Source organism: Equus quagga, chromosome 4 (assembly GCF_021613505.1).
Source record: "Equus quagga isolate Etosha38 chromosome 4, UCLA_HA_Equagga_1.0, whole genome shotgun sequence".
Lineage (NCBI taxonomy): Eukaryota > Metazoa > Chordata > Mammalia > Perissodactyla > Equidae > Equus > Equus quagga.
The window spans coordinates 137743977-137767660 of record NC_060270.1 but is presented as its reverse complement, the minus strand read 5'-3'; the positions used below and the strand labels follow the sequence as shown (position 1 = coordinate 137767660).

At 34.0% G+C, this 23684-nt stretch overlaps 1 protein-coding gene across 11 annotated transcripts in view; it reads right to left on the bottom strand.

Moving 5' to 3' along the window:
* Positions 1-273: 273 nt before the first annotated feature.
* Positions 274-23684, bottom strand: part of NBEAL1 (neurobeachin like 1) — a 158249-nt gene continuing 134838 nt past the window's right edge. For 7 of the 11 annotated variants that reach the window (XM_046658281.1, XM_046658278.1, XM_046658280.1 and 4 more), the window contains 8 exons: positions 20951-21040; positions 19626-19735; positions 19068-19240; positions 18023-18117; positions 14552-14668; positions 14016-14177; positions 13027-13175; positions 9372-11145 (listed from right to left, as the gene is read on the bottom strand). In XM_046658281.1, the coding sequence (XP_046514237.1) occupies positions 10869-11145; positions 13027-13175; positions 14016-14177; positions 14552-14668; positions 18023-18117; positions 19068-19240; positions 19626-19735; positions 20951-21040 (1173 nt within the window). In that variant the 3' untranslated portion in view covers positions 9372-10868. The other 4 variants (XM_046658282.1, XM_046658285.1, XM_046658286.1 and 1 more) reach the window with 3 other exon arrangements.

The window sequence follows — 23684 nt, the reverse complement described above, 5'->3', positions numbered from 1 at the left end:
TGAATAATGTAAGAAGGCACTTACTTTCAAAAAGAATTTTTTATCTCTAGAGCATGAATAATGGTAATTCACAATGTTTCTGTAGCCTTTCCCTAATTCTTCAATCTCTGCAAAATGACAACTGAACCACTTTTGAATGGATACAACTTTAGAAAATGCACCAAACACTATGTAGGTAAAGAGTTTCTATCAGAATTGAATAGACTGACTGTCAAAATCATTCTACTAAGTTCACTAGTGAACAAAATAAAAAACTGGCAAAAAAATTCACAATAAAGCTTCAAAAAATTGTTTAATCTCAGATTCTCACCAAATAAACATTATATGGTGAGAAATTATAAGCTTCAGCATATTGTGTAAAACAAATACATTTATTTGATGCTTGATATGGTGTTATGGACTTATTTCACAAAAGCAAAGTGGTCTTTTTTTTCAATTGAGGCAACACTGGTTTATAACATTGTATGAATTCCAGGTGTACATCATTCTATTTCGATTTCTGTATAGACTGGTGCTCACCATCAAAAGTCTGGTTTCCATCCATCATTGTATAAATGACCCATTTACCCCTTTCACCCTCCCCCAATCTAACAATATATTCTCTGTATCTATGTGTTTGCTGATTTTGCTCTTCTATCTTCCACATGAGTGAAGTCAGATGGTATTTGGCTTTCTCCAAGGCAGTCTTAATTAAGCCTGTAAGGGCCCTGGCTTTCATTGTCCTGTGACTGACAAATCTCACCAGATGAATGAATGCAGAGGTTTCCAATTCTAGCCAAGTGTCTTCAGTAGAGGTAGAATAGTGCACAAATGGTACCAGACTAGAAAAAGGTTAATGTTCATTTCTGTTGTCTTGCTTTACTGGATCTGGAGACAAAAGTACTACATAGCAAGAATCCAACAGAGCTTGGATTCTGTCTTATCATGGATTAGGTTCTATTAACTTTAACAGAAACAGAAGGATTAGGTCAACATTTAGACATTAATCAAAAATTGATGAATAAAAGATTTTAATTATGAAAGGAAATAAAAGTTTTTTAAAAACCTCAACCTAATGTATTATTTGATAAACTACAAATGAAGATTTCTGGCGTATGATCATTTCCTGGGGAAAAAATGTAGCCATGTTTCTGAGGTGGCTTTAAAACGAAAGGCTTAATATCTGTTGTTACATATGACAAAAATTGGTCAATTAGCATGACGTTTATCTTGTGCACAGAAGGCTACAGAAGCGGCTCTGCTCACTTGAGAAGCAGCAGTAATGCATTAGCTGCTCAGCAAGCACTGCACTCAGGCCCCTGCCCGCTCACTCGGCGAAGGCCGAGTTCTCACCAGACGCCGTGAGCTGAGACTCACAAACCAACCGAGGAAAGGAACAGCATTCTTTTAATTTGATTCCAGCCCATTTTCATATACAAAGCTATTTATTATGTACAAAATAAATGCACATTCTTAAAAACTGTTAGAATACAAATTTCCAAAGGACTAAAAAGGGTGCAAAATTTTCAGTTATCATCTTCAATCACGCTATACAGAAACAAAGCAAACAGTAACTCATATACACACACTGAAAAATTTCCAAACAGCTTTCAATGTAACAAAACAAAACATACATCTTATATATTTAATTTTAAAAGGATGAGGAAGGGAAGAATATATTGCACCAAATTAACAGTAACTTCATTATAATGAAAATACTAATCAAAAGTATTTACACATCTTTATTACGTCTAAAACTCTCAACTTTAAAACCTTTTTTTGGCATACAAATATTCAGAGTCACAGTTTGCAGTCAATAATTAGATATAAATAAGGCTTAATAATCTTTTTGTCAATTCCAGTAGAATAAATGAGAAGGAACATTTATGATAACGACACAACTTTTGTGAATTCCTTAGATGTTTAAGTAGCAGCACGATTTGCAAGTTTTTTAACAATTCCGAATTTTCAGAATCCTCCTCTGAATTGACGACGCGCATATATAAGCATTCAAGTCACTGTCACCCTCCATGGTAACACCGAAATGCTCCGATTTAATCTGAGTCCCAGAAAAAGTGACATAAGAGACAAATCATATGCGTTTGATATTTTCCTGTCTTAATGGATTCACTTCTACGTACAGCAAGGCATCTGACAGAAAATGACTGTCTGGCTAGGTCTCTGATTACTTTTTGCTGAATTTGTCATTCTAGTCTACAAAAGCAAACAGCCAGGGCAAGGAAAGCCAGACCTGTTAGGAGTTTCTGAAGAGAACAGACCAGCCATATCGGTCTCTAACAGTTTCCTTATGTAGAGCTAACTACAAAATAAACAGTAAGCAACCACAAAACCTTTTTGGTGACGGTATTTACGAATCACAGAAAGCAGTACAAAGCAGAATAGGAAAAAACCAGTCTAAAATGTGAAAGACATTTAACAGTAAGATTTACTGTAACATGCCATAATTTTGGAAAAAGTGTGGAAACTACTATAATTACTTTAAAAGTTACCCAAGAAAAATAATCAAAATCCCAAAGGAAGAAATAAAGTTATTTTCTTTAATCCCTATATAAGAAACTAAGAGGTTGAATTTTTTTTTTCAGTTAAGTCCGATAACTGATAACTCCTTACCAGAACCACTTTCTAAAGTGTTTATTGATTAATATAATTTTAGTATTCTGAAGAGCAAAATAATATGTCTATCACAGGTAAGTTTTTCCTTTCAAAAAGCAAGAGGAGTATTTGCTGAATTTGAGGGTTGAGCCCACTAAATCTTAAAACACATTGCTCACATAGTGTGGGAAAATGTTTCCAAGAGAAGGAATAGCAAAAATAGCATTTTAACATTAACTAGTTAGTACGCTGGCTACCAGAGAACCTCTAGTTTTAATATATATTGTTGAAATATATTATTTCCAAAATAAAATTTTAAAAGGCCCAATTGTACTAAGACTTCTTGTTTAAAAGAATATATTTTGATCAATAAAATATAATTTTTCCATCCCACCTAAATCCTAACTTGTTTTTTTATTTTCAAATTACAACGCTACATCGGAATAGTGTTACAAATAGCTAATCACTCTGCACATTCAAAAATAGTTATAAATTTTAAATAATGAGACAGCCATCATAAGTGAAAACACCCCCGCCCAAAACTCCACTCACAGTCACCTTTGAAAAATGAATGGGTAATTCTTTCAATAACAACATTGTGTTGTTGTTATTATTATTATGGTAATATTTGTAAAATAAGTTTCTAAGGAAACATTCAAAGTATATCATGGAAAAAAAATGTTGAATTAGTAAACTTCTACTTGTTCTTTTCCTCTGAATTTTCAGTTCTTAAGATTATAGGCATTTAGACAAAAGTAAATACAGTTGTATCTTTGTCCTTTTATTTTTCACTAAAACCGTTAGCTTCAAATCCTGCAAGGTGTTTAGAAATTACCCACATCTGACAGATGTCAATGAGGAAATGTAAGAAGACGTGTCTGACGGATTACTACAATCTCCCAGGAAAGTATTTGACAATATAGCCACTTTTACACAAGATTCTTATACTGAAGAAAATCACATTAACTCCTATACTCGAGGATATTTTCAATGTAGAAAATGGAACCCTTTCCAATATAGGCCTAAGTATCTTAAACGTTAATGCTTTATTTTCTGTACTACTAGGACTTTTCATTTGAAAACTTAAAGATTATTTAAACTTAATCTTAATTATTTAACTTAAAGATCATTTAATCTTTGATCTCAATTATTTACCATACAGAGGCTGTACCTACAGAAGTCATCAGAAGTCCTTAGGGAATTTGCCCAATCCTTTTTAATTAGGAAAATCTATTGATTACTGGCATCAAGGCTACAAGAGATCTAATTCTATGTTTTAAATCTGGCATTTTGTTACTCATGCTTTTTATTAATACTTTGAAATTTTACCTAATTCAAATATGCAAAATATTCACTGATAATCACTAGGAACTAATAAAAGCAAACGGACACTTTGTTGGAGGCAAATATTAGTTATAATTTTCAAATGTGAAAGGTCTGAAGAGGGCTTGTGATGAGAATACTGCAACTGAAGAGGAAGTCTGACTGTTTCTATGGCACACAAAACAAAGAGAAGAAAGCCATTCCAAGCAAACTTTAGACAAAATGTCTCCAAGGATAATGATTAAACCTATTTTCAAATTAGCCTGTAAATATTAGATCTGATTTATACAAATGAATGGAGATAATTTCTATAGAGGAAAATACTTTAAGATTTAATGTAATAATCCTGAGTCATACTTTTTTTAATATCAAGAATATCAAGTAAAGAGATTCAGAAAGTCCAGAGCAGTACCTGGACTCCTGTGTATTAATACACGTTCGTGGACAAGTCTGACCGCAACCTCCATTAAGAAACGCCAGCCTAGAAAATGCTAGATTCAATTAAAGAAGTCAAGTTGCAGCCAACATTTTAATAATATTGAAGTGATGACTGATAACGCTACACTGTTGTTGCCTAATGGCATCAGAAAAAGCTCTCCAGAACAATGTTCTCGGTGGGGTCACATTTAAAATAAATCAAACGCTGAGTATATATGACAAGTGAATCAGGCAAGACAAATAGTGAGAATGGCTATTTGTTGAGTGATGCAAATGTTTAAGACTGGTCATTACTGGGAAAGAACAGCTTCAGCTGATGAGGGGAACAGTAATGAGGACGAGACACGAGTCTGGCTGATAAAAGAAAACGACAGATTAGATTTAGAAAAGAAAAGGAATATACTTCACTTCCTATATCAGTCAAAAACTATATCCTAAAGACAAGTAAGAACTTATTTAGGGAAGACAAGTTTAATGATGTATTTGAAGAAATCACCTTCAGGCATGCACGCCCGCACACACACACCCTATGATACTACATATATGATATTATTTTATATTATATATTATATACAATATTTATATTTACTATAATCCATGCACTTGCATCTTTTCATTGGAAAGGTGATAAAGACAATGCTACTCATTTAATAATATTTTATAAATATAAATATATAAAAAAGGAGCTAACCTCTTTAAATTCAAAGATTTCCATTAGTGACTTCTTGAATAACAATAATATAAAATATATGTAAGGCAAGGGCCATGAGTCTATCATCATTAAATAAAAATCTGGTATTCAAGTTAACAGCTTTCTCCGCCTACTCCTATTCAAGCAAACATAAAAACTCTTAGGTTAAGATTCAACTTTCAAATCTAAACTCTAATTAATTATAGGGTCACACATTCCTTTAGAAGCATCAAATTGATCTTCAGTACCAGCTCTTCACGGATAATTTTTACATGCCTTAATAGAGAAAAAGGAAGGCTCACTGATGCTCCTCGACAACAATAAACGAATACTTGGCATTTTCTCTCCTACAGAACGATGTGACCCAAGAAAAGCGCTGTGGCCTGAGGGAGATTAATAAACAGAAGCTGACTCACAGCTCACATAAACTTCACGGGCCTAAAAGACCTTAAACCAAGTGCCCAGGCTTCATTTTCATACATTTTCCTAATTGTCATGCCCTTATCTATTTTTTCTTCTCTCCTCCAATTTTATCTAAGTAATGACAGAATATTGATTGGGAAGAGTTGAAAAAGTCTTACAAAGCTTGTTTGTTCTCTAAGTGAGCACAGCTATTATTGTTTTAATACTTTGACCTCACTTTCTGAAAGTGAAACCATTATCTCAGGCAACATCTCTCCCCGTCACCAGGATGCTGAGGTTTTTATTTCCATCATCACCAGTGCCAAGAAACAAAAGCAGACGAAAAGTTCTGGCTGCAAAGACAATAGACTTTATAATAGCCAAGTTAAGATATATTCGACTGAAATGTCCATCTGTTATTCCATTCTAATGATACTGTTAATTTCTCCTATTATACAAAATGGAAATAATTTCTATGGATAACGTCTAAATACACCAGAATTGCCCAAAGTATATCTTTCCAGTGATTTTATGTAGTGATTTTTAATTCAGTGGGCAAAATTGGTTAAAAGAGGATTATTCAGCTAATGGTTCTACTGTGTTTGCTTATTTAATAGATAAACTTTAAGTTCCATTCTCAAAGATTTTCCTGAAAATTTTACATTTTTGGTTTTTACTTTTTGGAAAAAGTAATATAAGAAATAACTGCCTGCTCTGAACATCTACTATCAGTCTAGGTAGGATTTCTATTTTACTGTAAACAAAGCTTCTTCCTATTTCTGTGATAAAATGAATCCTGCCTCTTCAGTTCTTCCATCTTAAAAAGCAGGAAAGTCAAACACCATAAATTTAGGAATTTTCCCCTGATAATCTAAGTTAAACTTTTTCGTAACTTATAAGCATCCAAAATAATCTCCAAAACCAATATTAAGTGGCCTTAAAAATAAAGAAGGCATCCTTATACCAAAATCTCTTAATAAATAAGCAAAAGAAAACATTTCCAAAGTTTTGATTTACAAACAGTTTTAAAAAAATCAATCACGTTGGTTCTGTTGACTTGAAACCTCCTAAAAAATAAGATAAGTGAAAATAGAATGAAATAAGGTAACAGAAGCAATAATCTCAGTAAATCATAATTATCTCTATTGACTTGTTCTGAGACATCTTCACCACAAACTCATGAAGTCCTCAAAAGGAAACCTTCACATTTACATACATTCTATTTGCAATTGCTGCACCAGTTTATTTCAGTGTTATTTACTCAAAACATAACTGTTTTTCACTGAATAAAACAGAGGATTTTAAATAACTGGGAAGAAAATTCCTCTATAATTTTTTATTAGTCTTGACTCAAACATATGAAGTCTATTCAAACAGCTTCCCTAAACAGAACTCTTTACTTCTTATAAACTTTTTACTCACTCATAAGGTTATAAAGAAAAGGGTATGAGATACTGTGGGCAACAGGAGAGAAGAACTGCAGAAGGAAAATTTCTCAAAGATTCAATTGAGAAGACAACGGGACGTAAGGAAATCTATGATTTGTGTAATGAAAAAATAATATTATTATTTTAAAAACACTATTATTGTAAAAAGCTGTGTTTCTCCCCCCACCCCCCCGCCGCCATCATTGACCCTCTTAAAGACCCACAACCATTCACTCCTGAAAAATGTGCAGGTAACACACAGAACTTCAACACAACCTCAGGAGATTCGGAAATCCCCCAAACTCCATGGAATCTCAGGTTAAGGACACTCTCGGTTGTAAAAGCTCTCTGACCTAACTCAAAAGATGACCTTATAAAAGCACTAGGTTTAACAATCTCTTTGAATTCCAAAACAAACCTATCAGCCTTTTGCTTTAAAATCTTGAATAGTAAAGCATGTAACATTTAGCTACGTATAGTATATTAATTGTAACCCTAAAAGTTATACAGAACATGAAACAGAAATGCATATTTTTAAAAATTACTATATCTAAATGACTAGTTTAAGTTATGCACATCTTTTCAATTGATACATCAATCACATGGAAGTCCTAGGTAAAAATGTAATATATTTGGATATGCTTGTTAACTCTTCTAATTATCGGGGAAAACACAGTATTTGCTTAGTAAAGAAAACCCCCAAGAAATTTTGAGCTTTGCTGATACAAATTGTGCTGCAAATGCTACTTAAATGAGCCAACTGTCAAAATCATAACCAACATTTTCCCTTAATTATACTACTAATGCAATACATCTACAAAGTGTATTTCCAGTTTCTCTGATTCCTACTCAATCTTTATTATTTAAGGATAATAATACACTTCAGTAAATTCTCATTAGTAATGTACTTAGTAGTGGAATGAGCCAATGTACCAGTTTCAATAGTCTTATTTTCAACTTATCATGAAATCCTGGAATTTATACTGAGTTTTGAAAATCCAAGCATGCAACAGATACCTTTAAAATATTACGTCCAACGAGGAGTTCCATAAATAAATTGACGTATTTTTAAATATAATGGTCAGTAAGCAGGAGGATGATAGAAGAATATATTAAAAGCCATATCTCTCAACTGCCTCATTATCTGTACTTTTATTAGAAATACCTTAAACTTTGTTGTTCTGAATAATAAGCGAACTGAATCTAACTTCTTCATTTTTAGACTTTTTTGTTTTAAAACATAGTAAGTACCTTTCAGAGTTTGTTTTTAAAAATGGATCTAATGATCTTTAGGAATGGACTACTAAATCTATCAAATGTATTTTCTCAAATCCACCTTAGTGTAGACCAAGAAATACTTAACAAGATTGGATTTAATAATATCAACCAGAAATTTTTAAAGTGGATAATGTCACAACCTACGTCTTTATACACATATCATATGAAATTTTGGTAATTCCTAAATGATTTTCAGGGATAAAAGCCCTGAAACGATTCAGATAGTTGAGAGATGTGGTTAAAGTGACAAAGCAATAAATCAAGTTTCAGTTATCCATGACGGAAGATGGAAAGAACAATCACTTGGGATCTTGAGTATTATATTCAGTTTCTCCAGCTGAAATCTGGCTGAGCCGCTTGCTAGATCCCCACAGTTTTCGAGTGAGCTGACCTGAACGCATCTGTTTAATCCAGAGAAATGGAGAATAGATGTTATTGAGAAAGAAAGAGAGAAAAAGAATACATGAAATTGATATACAAGACACTGATTTTATAAAACACAGAAGAAATAAGTTTTGTTAGGAGAATCATTAACATTTTAATGATTCTTGATTAATAATAATCAAAGAAAGCCTTCACTAATTGATTGTCTTTCAGTTGAGAAACATCTAATGCCAGCCTGTAAATTTTTAAACTAAATGTCTCAGTTATGTCAAAATTACCAGCCTCTCTTACTTTATATATTAACAAAAATATATTTCACTTTATTAAAATAATCTTCTCAAGTTATACTTGATCTAGCTAACAAGACACAGGTTTGGGGATTTTCTTTCTTAAATATTTGCAGTACTATTAACGCCAATCACAAGGATAAGAAAAAAGTAAAATAACATTTTGATGAAAAGAAAGTAATTTTAAAATATTTTTACAGAAGAATTTCAAAAATAATATTTAACAAGAGAATGACAAAAAGTAATTTAGAAACAAGAATAGCGTAAGCTCTCTGAAGGCACGTTTCGTCCACCATTAAATCTGTAGCGCCTAGCACACTTCCCAGCAGGTAACAATTACTAATTAAACATTAAGTGAACCAGTGAGTAAATGCCCCTCTGAAAGTGCTTACACTTCTGGGCAGGGCAGAAACTCCACGTGGGAAACATTTCTCACTCTAACCCCGGGATTTGCTGGAATTCCTTCCCCAAGTGCAAGCACTTTCTAATCGAGACTCATTTGCCGCGTTTCTCAATGGTTACTTCTCCAGGGTACATTTACTGCAGTGATAAAGACAAGTCTCATGTAAAGATACTTTGGCATGCCTGTTTTTGCATTTTCGTTTCCAGGTGTATTTCCATTCCCACATTACCATCTGATTTAAAAATGTGAATTTCATGCTGATAGTATGATACATAAACTGCTACATGATTTAAAAATACACATTAATCAAGATTTTGATCTTTTAGGTAAAAATAGATCTTGAAATAGAAAATCTTTTCATAACTAAATATTGATCTTTTTAATTTCTGCCTTGTCATTTAGAATTATATGTTAATTATGCAAGATTCTAAGTATTCAATTAGATTATTTGCTAAATAAATCCATAATTCAGTTGATACATCCAAGGATGTAAAATAGGTAAAAAATATTTTTATTCAAAATCTACACACAGTTCAGATTCTATGTTTTAGAATATAAATCTTTCAATAAGGACAAAACACTTATTTGGCGTAAATATTACAAAACATTGATTTAGGCCTAAGAAATGAAGCTGCTTAGATGTTTTTTCCAAATCAATTTTTAAAAAGAAAATGTGTGTACGTACTAGTCATTTCATTTTTTAAAAATTCAGTAAAATGAGAAACTCAGAAGTCTGAGCAGAGTTCTAAAGTAATCACCACACGAGCGGAGGAGAGGAGGGCAATACTTATTGGGGAAATTTATTAACCAAGAAACTCTATTACTGTTGAATGGAAAAATGCTTAAAATGTTTAAATATAAGTGAGATACCAAGATATAGACTTACAAACATTGTTTGGGGGACCTGTTACCTCTGAAAGTAAATGTTGTTGCAGCCACTTTAACTTAAGATCTCTCTTTTGTTAAAATAACATCCTGAAAAAGAGCATAAGGACTAACAAAATCTTAAAATATTTATAAATCAAAAAGGTCCCTATGATTGATGATAGATTTATTATAACCACTGACTGTTATTCAGTAACGTCTTCTCTTGAAATAACCCCTACAGATGTCATATTTTAGATTTCTCAGAAAAGACTGCTGGTATTAATAAATATTTATAATGCTTAATATGACTCTATGTAATAAAGTAAATTTTCTAGAAGAATTGCTAAATTACTTGGAGTATAGACACTAAGCTTGCTTAAGACAGTATTAGATTCATGATATCTGAATATTCAGTAATTGATAAACCATTGGCAAATAAATTTACAGCCACTATAGGGCACACACTGAGAATTAGCATGTTATATGGGGATATTTGTAGTTCCAAGTAAAAAATGATGCTTTTACAAAAGGACAACTGACATACAGTCACGCTGGGTATTTGTTGAAATTAAAGTAAGTAGTTTCATTGTTTGAAGCTATATTTCATTTTTATAAAGGTTTTTTTGTATTAGAAATTCAAGTAGTGGCCTTGAATCTAAATTTGGAAAGACAGAATAAAAGAACTTTCTTATTCACATAGAATGATGGATGGAAACGTCAAATGTGTGCTTTTCATACTATAAACATCACTCTTGAATACCAGCTTTATCCTCTTTTCATTTACTATCCTTTGAAAGATCAAATTTGTTTTTCAATTTGTTTATCCATAATGGAGACTTCTGATTCAACTGGAACGAAGGAGAAACAAAGGAATCCCCGAGAGTACGGGAAATGAAATTCTTGATACTAGGTTTTACCTCAGCTGGCTTGCCAACACCCACTACAATCAACTTGCCGTCTTCTAATCCTACAAGAATATGGCTGTGCTCTTTGGTTACGCAAACACAGTGGATAGGCAATCGCATGGCTAATGGGTTGATGCTGAGATTCAAACTGGAAGAGAAATAAGAAACACATAATTACATGGATATATAATGGATTCACAGAATTTTACACCTGGGAGGTAACTTGATCATCTAGTTCTGCATTCTAACTTCACAGATATGGGAGCTTAAGTTCTGAAAGCTTGAGTGACTTGCACGAGGGTCCACTTTTACAGCGTTACTTAAAACACTTAACAGATGTTTCCTCTATTCTCAACATATATTTCTCTTCTAACCATATGTATGAGCTCTCACTAAACGACTTTCACATAGTTGACTAATAAGAGAAAATTGGATAGAAAGGGCAAAAGCTCAAAAGTTTATCTTTCGGGGGGAGGTAAGCTCAATAAAATTGGTCTATTTGCCTTATCTTAAAAGATACAACATATGCAAAATATTCAAACATAAAGCATAATATTAGAATCCTATGATGTACATACTATTTTCTAGACTAATCTGCTAAAAGATCCCATTGATTTTTCTAATTTTGGATTCTCTTAACAATACCCTGAACTCAGAGTTGTAAAAGAAAATATTGGAAAGATATGATTGGAATGGGGACTCCATGCTCTACTCCAGAAGAAAGAATCACAAAAAGGAGAAAGAAAATACAAAAATAGGGAGAGGATGTTGGTACAGAAGTGATTCTGATATGAATGCAATAAGATAACACCCTGGATCAGGAAATGATCTAAAAGAAAAGGTTTTTAGGAAGGGCCAAGATAGGCTGAGAAGTATAAATAAGCCATAATAAATTTTTTTTGAGGGGTAAGAAAAGAATGTATTTGGGCACACAGGGAAATCAGTGCTTTGTGTATATAAACTAGTAGACAGACACATCCAGCATTCAAACATCCTCTCCTTCACTGGGTTAAATAACAAGACTCCCCACTAATTTAACACACACTCATACACAATCCTGAACAGATATGTTAGCCCTAAAAATAGTTTATTTTAACTATAGTTAGGAAAAAATTTTAAAAATCCCAACTTTACTTGTAAAAACTCAAACTATAATTGGACAGACTTCCAAATCCATAATCCAGGCTTGGCACTATGACAAGTTTTTTTCTGGCTATTATTTATTTATTTTTGGTGAGGAAGATTGCCCTGAGCTAACACCTGCCAATCCTCCTCTTTTCGCCTGAGGAAGATGTTGCTGAGCTAATATCTGTGCCAATCTTCCTCTATTTTGTATGTGGGGTGCCGCCAATGAGCAGTGTGTAGGTCTGCACCTGGGATCTGAACCTGCAAATCCCAGGCTGCTGAAGCAGAATGTGTGAACTTAACCACTACCCCACTGGGCTGGCCCTTTTTCTGGCTATTTTTAAAAAAACTTTTAATTGTGGTAAAATACACACAACATTTTCTACATTTTTAAAATGTACATCTATATATCACTTACTAATCCAAGAATACTTTAGTTTCCCCAATTATTTTCATAGTTATCAAAAAAGACATGTTCATAATAAATGATAAACCAAAAGATCAGAAATCTTACATTGCTGATTTCCACTCCAGGCTGAAAGTACTGCCACCTTTTCTTTTTTTTTAAATTATTTTATGGCGGTCATACTGGCTTATAGCGCTGTGTAAATCTCAGGTGCACACTACTGTATGTCAGTTTCTGCACAGACTGCATTGTGTCCACCCCCAATAGTCTAGTTCTCACCCGTCACCACACAGATGTGCCCCTTTACCCCTTTTGTCCTCCTCCCACTCCTTTCCCCTCTGGTAACCGCCAATCTGTTGTTTTTATCTGTGTTTGTTTATCTTCCACATATGAGTGAAATCATACAGTGTTTGTCTTTCTCTGCCTGACATTATTTCACTTAGCATTTATACCCTCTACCACCTTTTCTTAAGTGATACTTCAAGAATTATTATTTACCTGTGGAGATCTCTTATGGACAGGAACCCTTGCAAACTGCCTGTGATAACGTGTTCTCCAATTACACACATATCTGATACTTGTTCCTTCAGGACTTGAGACCGTAGGTACTTGCCATTTACAGAAAACACATGCAGTGCATTCTTACCCTGCAAAGATCAGATGAAGAAAATTTAATGATCTCTAATTAAAACTGTGTTTTACCACAACTAGAATGGACCTGCAACTAAGATATACAACCATGTCCCCGGGGGATTTGGGGAGATAAAGCAGAAAAAAAAAAGATTGGTGAAGTTGTTAGCTCAGGTGCCAATCTTAAGGAAAAAAAAAAAAAAAGACTCAATTTAAAAAAAAAACAAAAAAACCTGAGTTTTAATATTATCAGTTAAAACTATGACTACAACAGAATGATAACTGGGTTTAAAATTTTGGAATAAACATACAGTTATATTTAAAGAGAAAGTGTGTAGACAATATTATTAAAGTGATTTCAAATCAGATTGCCAATAAATATTAAACAAGAACTCTCACTCTTCCAAAAGAATTAAAATCTCATCCAGTTCAAAAAAGTCCACATTCTTAAAACAAAACAAAAAGATTCTCTTAATTTTTAAAAAGCTTTATATCTGAAAGGAAAATAAACATATAAAATTCATGGCTTGTTTATTTATAATGTGCCCTGTGCAAAAATAATTTAATTTTATAATTTCCACTTAAGCTTATGAAGTTTCAGATAATCAGAAATTATTTTTGAAGTTGTATATTATATAGACCAATAGAAATTCCTAAAACAAAATACAAACGTGAGGCCAAGACTCTGATAGGGGTCCATCTACTGGTATGGAATGAACAAACTGAATGGTGAAAGGAAAACATCCTATTTAAAGTGTGGTGTTTTTCCCTTCTTCAAAATGCCTCCTATATATAATGGGGAAAGGAAAAGATATGCTCATAGAGAGTCTAGCCCTATGCATGAAGCTGTTATATACCTTGAGGGTGGTCTTTTCTTCAATGCTGGAGTAGATGACAACGTGTCCTTCCCAAGATATAGCCAAACTGGGAACAGTCAGGAGCAGAGAACTCTCACAAGGGGGTCGTAAAGTCCTCATGTACTGACCTTTCTGAATGGTATGTATAATCACAGTGCCATCCTACACACAGGAAATGTAAGAAAGTGAGAAGAACAAAAAAGAAGAAAAGAAAGTGGGTCAGATAAAGAAATGTGAGACCTGAGAACATGGTTATTCCACATGTACCTTAGGAAAAATTCCAATCTTGAAATTTCAAATAGTATTTTATTTCATAAAATGCCCTCTTCCCTTAACTAATAAATTAGACCAGTAAAATATCAAAATAGAATGCAGCCTCTAGGTTTTTTCTTTCTGCATTATGTCACTTTTGCAAAGTCCTACACATAGTATAAAATTTCTATATTTTTACCTATCCCCCAAGAAAAAAATTTAAATATAAATACTGCTTCTGAATTTGTAGAAAAAATTACTATTTCTTAAAGGTGAAATCTTACCCTTGATCCTGACACTGCCATGTCTAGCTCAGTGCTGATGCCAACACTCAACACTTCATCAGTGTGTCCGTACAGAATCTGAAAGGGTTTAGACGCTAAGCCCACAGGAACACCACCCTAACAGGAAAACAGAGAAGCAAAGGTAATTTTCTTGTAGGCTATTTTCTATAAAAGGTTTATACTCTACTTAAACTGTCTAATCATTAACACTGCAACTAGTTTTTACCACTGAGCCTATTTATAATAGTACTCATTCTTGTCTTCCTTCCTGGATTCTCAAATTATTCTCAATTTTTTGAAGCTCAGAAACTCAATCTGAATGGTTTCAAAGGTGATTGTTATGGATTAATTTTAACAGGCATATTATTTGCCCTTTTCATCCACAGATTTATTCTTCCTTCACTTCAAAGAAACTTTTTGTATTATATCTCTGAAAACTTTCTCTTTTCCATTTATTAGAGTCCCTATTTCAGGGACATCAATTGCCTTTATGCTGACTTGTCTTTGATTTCGATAGTTATCATTCTTCTTCTAATTGCTTTAATCCTTTTGTTTTTTCATTTGTGGTCACTTTGATTAATTTTCTTCCATGCTAATAATTTGATTTTCAGCCATATCAAATCTGTTCCTTGCTATTTCTGCTTTGGGTTTATTTATTATATTTATAATGGCATTATTTTTAATCTCAGTTTGATTCTTCTTCAATCTCTCTTTTCATCTTATACGCTACTTTATAATTTCACCTTTGAGGTTCTATTTTATTGAACTGATATTCTCATTATGTTCTTCTAATAGCACAATTTCACTGCAAGGGATCTCTCCGCACTTGAGTTGTTTTCTCCTAGAAGAAAGAAGATTCTCTCTTCATCTGTTTTTAGCATGCTTTGCTTGTATATTACTTTCTATGGTATAGAATGTTTGATTAGTTGCATGGTGTTTGTTTTATGGTGATCCTGGATAATTCTTTCCAGATCTTCTATCTGCACTATATAACGTGGATGAATTCCCTTTGACACTATTACCTGGGACATATTTGCCTTCCTCTAAGAGGGTCAGTCTGAGTGCTTAGTGCACTGTATCTAATTTTTTTAAATCAGGAAAATCCTATGCTATTTAGGCAATTCAAGTTACAGAGAAAAGAGATCCCTCTAAAATTAATTTTATAAAGCTTTCATATCTCAATACTAAACATGGAAAACACAGAACAAAAACAGATTTATTTCACTTATGAATAGAGGAATAAAGTACTAGCAAATAAAATCCTGCAGTATAATATAACAATACATCACGAATTATAAAGGTTTATTATAGGAATTCAAGGATGATTCAAACCTAGGACACTTCTCAACACAATATATGAAATTAAGAAAAAAGAAGAGAAAAACCATTAATAAAAAAGGAAAAGAAACTGGAGAAAATGGCTGGAAAGGATGTTATTTGGACTACTGACAAAATTAGAACATGGCCTGCGGATTAGATAATGGTATTACATAAATCTTAAGTGTTCTGATTTTGGTAACTGCACTCGGGTTATGTATAAGAAGGTCTTTTGTTCTAAGAAAATATACATTGAAGTGTTTAGGGGTAAAAGAACATAATGTCTCCAACTTTTAAATTATTCAGGAAAAAGAAAGATGCTGGGAGAGAGAGATGAGGAGGGAATGCTAACAGAAATGGCAAAAATGTACTATTTTTATAACTTTTCTGTAGATCAAAATTTTATTAAAATTAAAAAGTGACCAAAAGACAAAAAAAAAAAAAGGAAATTAACTACTTAAATGTAAAAAAACAACACTAGTGAAACCCATCAGCAAACAGTCTACTAAACGGCACAACAGTGAGGGACTTTCATCAAAATCAGACACAAGACTGGGAGGCTCACCATAACTTTCTTACTCTATTGCATTAGCTAACAATGTAACAGGGTGCGAAAATGAAATAATTAGTATGTTGAAAAAAATAAAAACACTTTTATTTCCAGATCAAGATTGTGTATCTACCTTTGTTCCAGAAAATCCAAGAAATACTAATAATTATGAGAGCTCGATAAGAGGGTTTGGTAAACCAATTAGATACAGGATAACTGTATAGAAAACAATAGCTTTTTTGTATACTAGCAAGAATCAGAAATAAAAATAATTTTTAAAAATCCCACCAAAATAGTAATAGAAATATAATAATTAGAAGTAATACAAAAAAGTACAGGATCCAAACAGAAAAAAGTTACATTTTATCAAGGGACATAAAAGATCTGAAACAAACATGGAAAGATATTTCTTATGTCTGCATAGGAATAATTATAAAAATGTCAATTCATATCACACTCATATATAAATTGAACATGATTTCATTAAGACTAAAATGGGGTTTTTTGAGGAGGATTTGGTTAAAATATTTTTAAAGTTCATATGGAAGAATAAATACTCATATAAGAATAGCTGAGAACAGGGCAAATCTTCCTCAAGCAAAAAGAAGAAGATTGACAACAGATGTTAGCTGAGAGTGAATCTTCCTCAGCAAAAAAAAAAAAGAAAAGAAAAGTAAAAGGAAAGAAAGAAAGAAAAGAATAGCTGAAAACATTTCTTTTATAGAGGAAACACAGTGAAGGAGAATTTGCCTTAGCAAATATTAAACTTAAAAAAAAAACATTTTGGTGTTGATACAGAAATAGGTAAGTACAAAAGAATGAGGAATCAAGAAAAAGATCCAATTCAGTGGGTATTCATTTATGCCACTCAGAAGTAAACAAAATCATATTTTTTAATACTCTATATTGTTATTGAACATATATTATATATTCTCTCTATATCTACATATTATATACCTAATATTATATATCTATTATAAAAATAATATTTTCTATATACTATATTGTTATACAATATATATTCTATATATACGTTTTATATATCTATTATATATTCTATATTATCAAATATAGAAAAATTAATTATCAATGAATTAAAGATTTAAATCTAAAAAATAAAAAGAAAAGTATTAAAAGAAAACTTTTAGATAATATTTTTTATACATCTGGAGTGGGAGAGAGCCTGTTAAGCACGGTAGGAAATTCTGAAACCATAAAGGAAGAAGACACTGCCTTGAAGCATTATTATGAGAGCACAATAAGGTTGATGAAAATTATAAATCTATAATTTCCAGTAGTCCCACCTGAAAGTAACATAGGAATATTGTTACGCTAACAAGACAAGAAAAATAATTGTTTTCCTAGAAGATGTTAACAAGGAGGAGTTTCTGGAAAATAACAGAGGGTAAGGTCATGAATCAGACAACAAACCTAGGAAAAAAATGTGGTGATTGGGACAGGACAGAATGGGGGTAAAAGAATGGAAAGGAGCTCAAACAATCATTCAACGCCAGAGAAAAATTCACTACTCTACTAGAGCATCTCAACAGTATTCCCAGGGCGAACCTCTGGTCTGAACCAAGAGTATTTAAATGTGTGACTACCTGCTGTGTTATCTGCCATATCATACACGTCGTATCTCTGGAACCAGAAATCAAATGTATTCCACAGTAATCTGTAGCTAAACAAGTCACAATATCTGTAAGAAGGAATTAAGAAAAATGAGATGGCTTGTTTTTGCTGGAACAGAACTAACAGGGCAATCTTAGTTTATGTTCACACTATTACTAAACCAGTTGTTCTGGCAGGGAGGAAGGCAGGAATGGCATTCGAAAAGCACTGGGAAAGAGCGACACAGGAAAGAAGCAGCATTAAGGGCACGCAGGAGAGCTTTCTCCGGGGCCGCACCCTCCTCTCAGGTGAGGAGTGGGCATGGGCGGGGAATGCCTGTCAGAATCTTGGCGGGAGGTTAGGTGGCTTGAGATGGCCCCCCAGTTAATTCTGATACGCTTCTCTGCTCTCACACCCTCTCCTCCCTGTTCACCTCCTCCCACTGGCAACTGCAATCCTATAGAATATGTGTCCTTGACCAAAACAGTATGGAGCACACTGTAAATTCACAACATAAAATACATTTTGCCCAAACTGTAAAAACTTGATCTCAGTGACATCTTAGGAGTTACTGGTACAGAATTAGTAGCAGACTCTATTTCTCTTTCCCAATAGGTTTATCAAGAAAAAATCTACTCAGTGTTTTATTCTTATATTGAAGACTGAGACAACAAAAAGCAGCAGGTTAAACTACAGTCAACCATTTTATCTCTCTTGCTTTACTATTAAGAAGAAACGGGGCAGTTGATCTTATTCCACTATGACAGATTTTTTTTCCATTTTAGCTTAAAATTCTTATTTCTATCAACCCAATTTTTTGGATTTACCCTAACAGCTTTCAGATACTATGAAGCTGTGTTTAATTTATGTAGTGCTTAGTATACCCAAAAATATATTAGATACTCTTAAAGAAAGCATATAATATTCATAACACTGCTCTATCAAAAAGTTCACTCAGCTTCAAAGGTAAAATTTAATGCTCCTATAAGGAGTACGCACACTTTTATAGTTTTCTGGGGAAAAAAAGTTAATGCTTACCCATGTGTCTGATGTTGTGTGAAATAACTTTGCCTTTTGTAAGTGACATCACTTGAATGCTATTATCCCAGTGTCCAGCACTGAAAAGCAACTTCGCATCATGTGATACTATAAATAGCTTAGAAGTGATCTCCAGCCCCGGAGCAAAAGGACCATTCATACTGCGCTGAGTTCTGTAAACATAATGAAATATTAGATTTTTCCTTAAAAAATCACTTAGACCAATATCAACTATTTTTAAAATCTCTTTAAAAGAGAAATTATGGGGCTGGCCCAGTGGTGCAGCGGTTAAGTTTGCACGTTCCACTTCTTGGCAGCCCAGGGTTTGCCGGCTCTGATCCCGGGTGTGGACATGGCACCACTTGGCATGCCATGCTGTGGCAGGCGTCCCACATATATAAAGCAGAGGAAGATGGGCATGGGTGTTAGCTCAGGGCCAGGCTTCCTCAGCAAAAAAGAGGAGGACTGCCAGTAGTTAGCTCAGGGCTAATCTAGTGGTTTTTCCTCGTAACAAGGTGCTGGCTGTACTTGTTTTATCGTAAATATTAATTTACTTACTTTGGATTTGTCACAGTTGGATCCCTGATGAACGTGAAGTAATTAGAAATGCTTCTGTCATAAGGCAGCCACCCATGGGTTCCGATTACATAATTCATGCTTACTGTTATCTGGAAAAAGAACATATGAAGATGAAAATGAAATGAAAGATTAAAGAAAGTTGTATAGAATAACCAAATGCTAACATGATGTTAGCATTTATCATTCAGGGAAAAATGTGGGACTGTGTACGTAAAACACGAAACTCATCAAGAAAGTCTTAAATAATTTAAATGGAAAAGCTGTGTTTATCTTATTCAAAGAAAAGTTGTCTAATACATCCCTCTTTAGTAAGATTACTTTCCTCGTAATTTCTCAAAGTTTATTAACCTCTGTTAGTTGGCAGTCAGAAGTAATTAAGGGTCAAGCCTTACCATAAAAATATGATATATCATATACCACCTAGAACATAAATCAGAAGTATAACTTATGAACGATTGCTAAGAAGGTCTCCCTTCTTAGTGACAGTCATAGTGAATATTTTCTTTTAAAAATGAAAAGCTTTTCTCCCCCTTTGATTATAATAGATTTCCAAAAATATCAGGTAACTTTAAAGGCAACTTTAAAAATACAGGTATTGAAGGTGAAAGTCACAAGTATCCTACCCCTCAAAAAGTACTATTATGATTTTTGTATCTCTTTCTAGACTCTCTTCTAAGCAAACATACAATATGCATAATTAGAAAAACAGGTCTAGTTCTGGAATCTCTACTGTTCAATGTGCTATAGTCCATTTTTATAATTTCCAAGTGATAAAATTAGAGTAAGACAGACTTAGTTTGGTCCATGTGCCAGGGCCCCAAATCCCTTACTTGCCAGCTCTGTGACTTTGAGCAAGTTACTCCTGAGTTTTAATTTCTCATCTCACAGTAGCGCCTACCCTCACAGGATTGTTGGGTGGATTAAACAACAAAACTCCGGGAAAGCACTCATTAACATGCACGTATAGTTAATCAATTCTGTATTATTTCCATTTTCATTATTATTACCGCTTTATGACAAATTTTAATATCTGATAAGATGTTATTTCTATTTTTGTTATACAAAATTTCCTAGTATTTTCACATATTTATTATACAAGATAAATTTTAGAATTACAATAACTACTTAAAATAAAAGCTGTGCAGATAGAAGATACATTTTTTTATACATGGTCAAAATAATTCTATAAAAATTTTCTCTATTATTTTTTCAAAAGGCTTTTAGAATACTGTATTTTCTCAAATTTTTTTGTAAGTTGTCATAGATATAGACACGGCAGTGTGAAAAGGTAGAAATCAACTTACCAGTAATTCAGGACTGCCTTGGGACATAAAAGAACGAGATTGATTTTTGGGGACAATGGCCTTTATTAGTGGAATACCATCACTAATTCCCTATAAAATAAAAGACAGAGCTTTAGTGGCTGGTTCTGCTTACAATTTATTGCTTACAATTTATAGGTACAAATTATTGAAAACTTCTATTTCTTTAAACAAGGATGAAGCCTGTGAAATAGCATTTTACTCTATTAAAACATATCGTCGGGCCGGCCGGCCTGGTGGCGCAGCGGTTAAGTTCGCACGTTGCGCTTCTCAGCAGCCCGGGGTTCACCGGTTTGGATCCCAGGTGCACACATGGCACCGCTTGGGACACCATGCTGTGGCAGGCGTCCCACATTTAAAGTAGAGGAAGATGGGCACGGATGTTAGCTCAGGGCCAGTCTTCCTCAGCAAAAGAGAAGAGGACTGGCAGCAGTTAGCTCAGGGCTAATCTTCCTCAAAAAAAACAAACAACACAACATATCATCATTTAATTTAAAATGTAGGAAAGAAATTATACACCACGTTTGGATGGCATACTTGAAACTTCTGAAACCCATCACCTTCTATTCCACTACTCTGCTATTAAACAGAGATGCAGATTTCAAGGAGCGTCAACCATTTAAAACAGCCAGTGACTTAGGATCCTTCTTTTTCCCTTGCCATACTGACATGAATATAAAGTAGAAAATACAGACCATATAAAAGTGCATTTCTCAAACATGTCAGTGGGAAAACTGGTTATATTTTATAGAAATTTCCTTTCTAAAAACAGATCTGTTCCATTAACGGAGGCACTCCCTGAAAGCCACAACAGGACCAGAAAACATACTCCTCAGAAAACATCCGCCTTTACCTTACTGCAACGTGGAAGAGAACAACGATGTGAACTATGTTTCTTGATGTGACAACAGTTCATAAATTACACCTAACCATCACTAGGTAAATTACAAGCTAAGATTATTGGGTACATACTCTGTGCCAGGTGCTGTTCTAAGACCTTTAAATGAATTAAACAATGAATTATAAACCATATAAAGTCAGTGCTTATCTTTTCTCTTCACACCATGAATTAATCAGGAAAAGAACAACTTCTATTTGAACAAGCATAAATCAAAATGGTGTCTGAGGAAATCCATTTATTAAGCTCTTGCTTTCACTGCCTCCTCCATTTTCTTCACCATTTTACCACCTAGGAAAAGATGACCTACAAAGAGGCCTTCTTTTTTTCATACAAATGAGTAAGAACTTCTTCTCATATGATGATGAAAAGGGATTAACAAACTATTGGTACCCAGGGATATCTATTGTGTCCTTTATCCTGCTCCAGACACTGGTCCTGGGAATGGAACTCGGAATGTATTATCCCATAAAAACAATCTCACAAACGATTAGACATGATGAAAATACTTTATCAGCACGACATCATAAACACAGTATTACACATCCATCAGGTTATGGGTTAAATAGGTTTTTATGGGCTGCCTCATGTCCCGTAAAGAGTTAACAGAGCAGGACGGAGATTGCTCTGTTAGAAAGGCCCTCCTGCAAAGTTGGCCCTTGGTTGGCATCTGGGAACTTCGTGGGCAAAGAGTTCTTTACACTGATATAAAACTTGTCCTCAATGATAAGGGGGGCTCAAGGTACCCAGACTATCTGTGCAAACAATAGGGTTTATGCTGAACTCCCGCTCTTCTTCTGGCAGTCTGGAACTCTGGCATGTGCTAGGCACAGGGTACCTATGCGACCAGCCCTCAACAAAAACTGGGTGCTGAGCCTCTAATGAGCTTCCTTGGTAGAGAAAACCAAGTTTTCACATTTCTCTATGGGAAGAATTAAGCCTGTCCTGTGTGGCCCCACTGGGGGCGGACTTGTGGATGCTGGCACCTGGTTTCCTCCGACTTCACCCCCTGGGCCTTCGCCCTTTGCTGATGTCGCTTTGTAACCTTGCGCTGTAAGAGATCTTAGCTGTGAGGACAACTGTATGTTGAATCCTGGGAGTCCTTCTAGCAAATCACCAAACCTGAGGCTGGTCTTGGGTACCCAGAACACATCCTGGGAATTAGTCATCATTTCTAAGCATTGTTTCTGTGAGTTCTGAGTTCCAGGCAACTGACTTAGATGCTTTTGGAACACAACCAAATCTATAGAGTTTGTATTGTTAAACATTTAATAACTATCTCAATAAACGTGCATCTAGGACAACAGTAATGAAGAATATTTTGAACTGCTTTCACAAATATATGAAAACATATTTACATTAAAATACTGTGGAGCTTACTACAACATTGTTCATTTGAGTAAAATTCAGTAGAAAGCTGTAACTGTCATAAACTTCATAAAAACTTTTTACGGGCCGGCCTGTGGCCTAGTGGTTAAGTTCGGCATGCTTGGCTTCAGTGGTCTGCGTTCAGTTCCTGGGCTCAGACTCACACCACTCGCCAACAGCCACGTTTTGGAGGCATCCCACATACAAAACAGAGGAAGACTGGCACAGATGTTAGCTCAGGGTGAATCTTCCTCCAGCAAAAAGAGGAAGATTGTCAAGAGATGTTAGCTCAGGGTGAATCTTTCTCAGGGAAAAAAAATATTTATACCAAATTATCAAAAAATTCTATATAAAGATTTCCCAAGATATTGAACCTGAGAAGCACATTATGACGATGCCCTAATGCAGGGTTTGACCAACTAGGCCTGTGGGTCAAATCCACCCAACCAT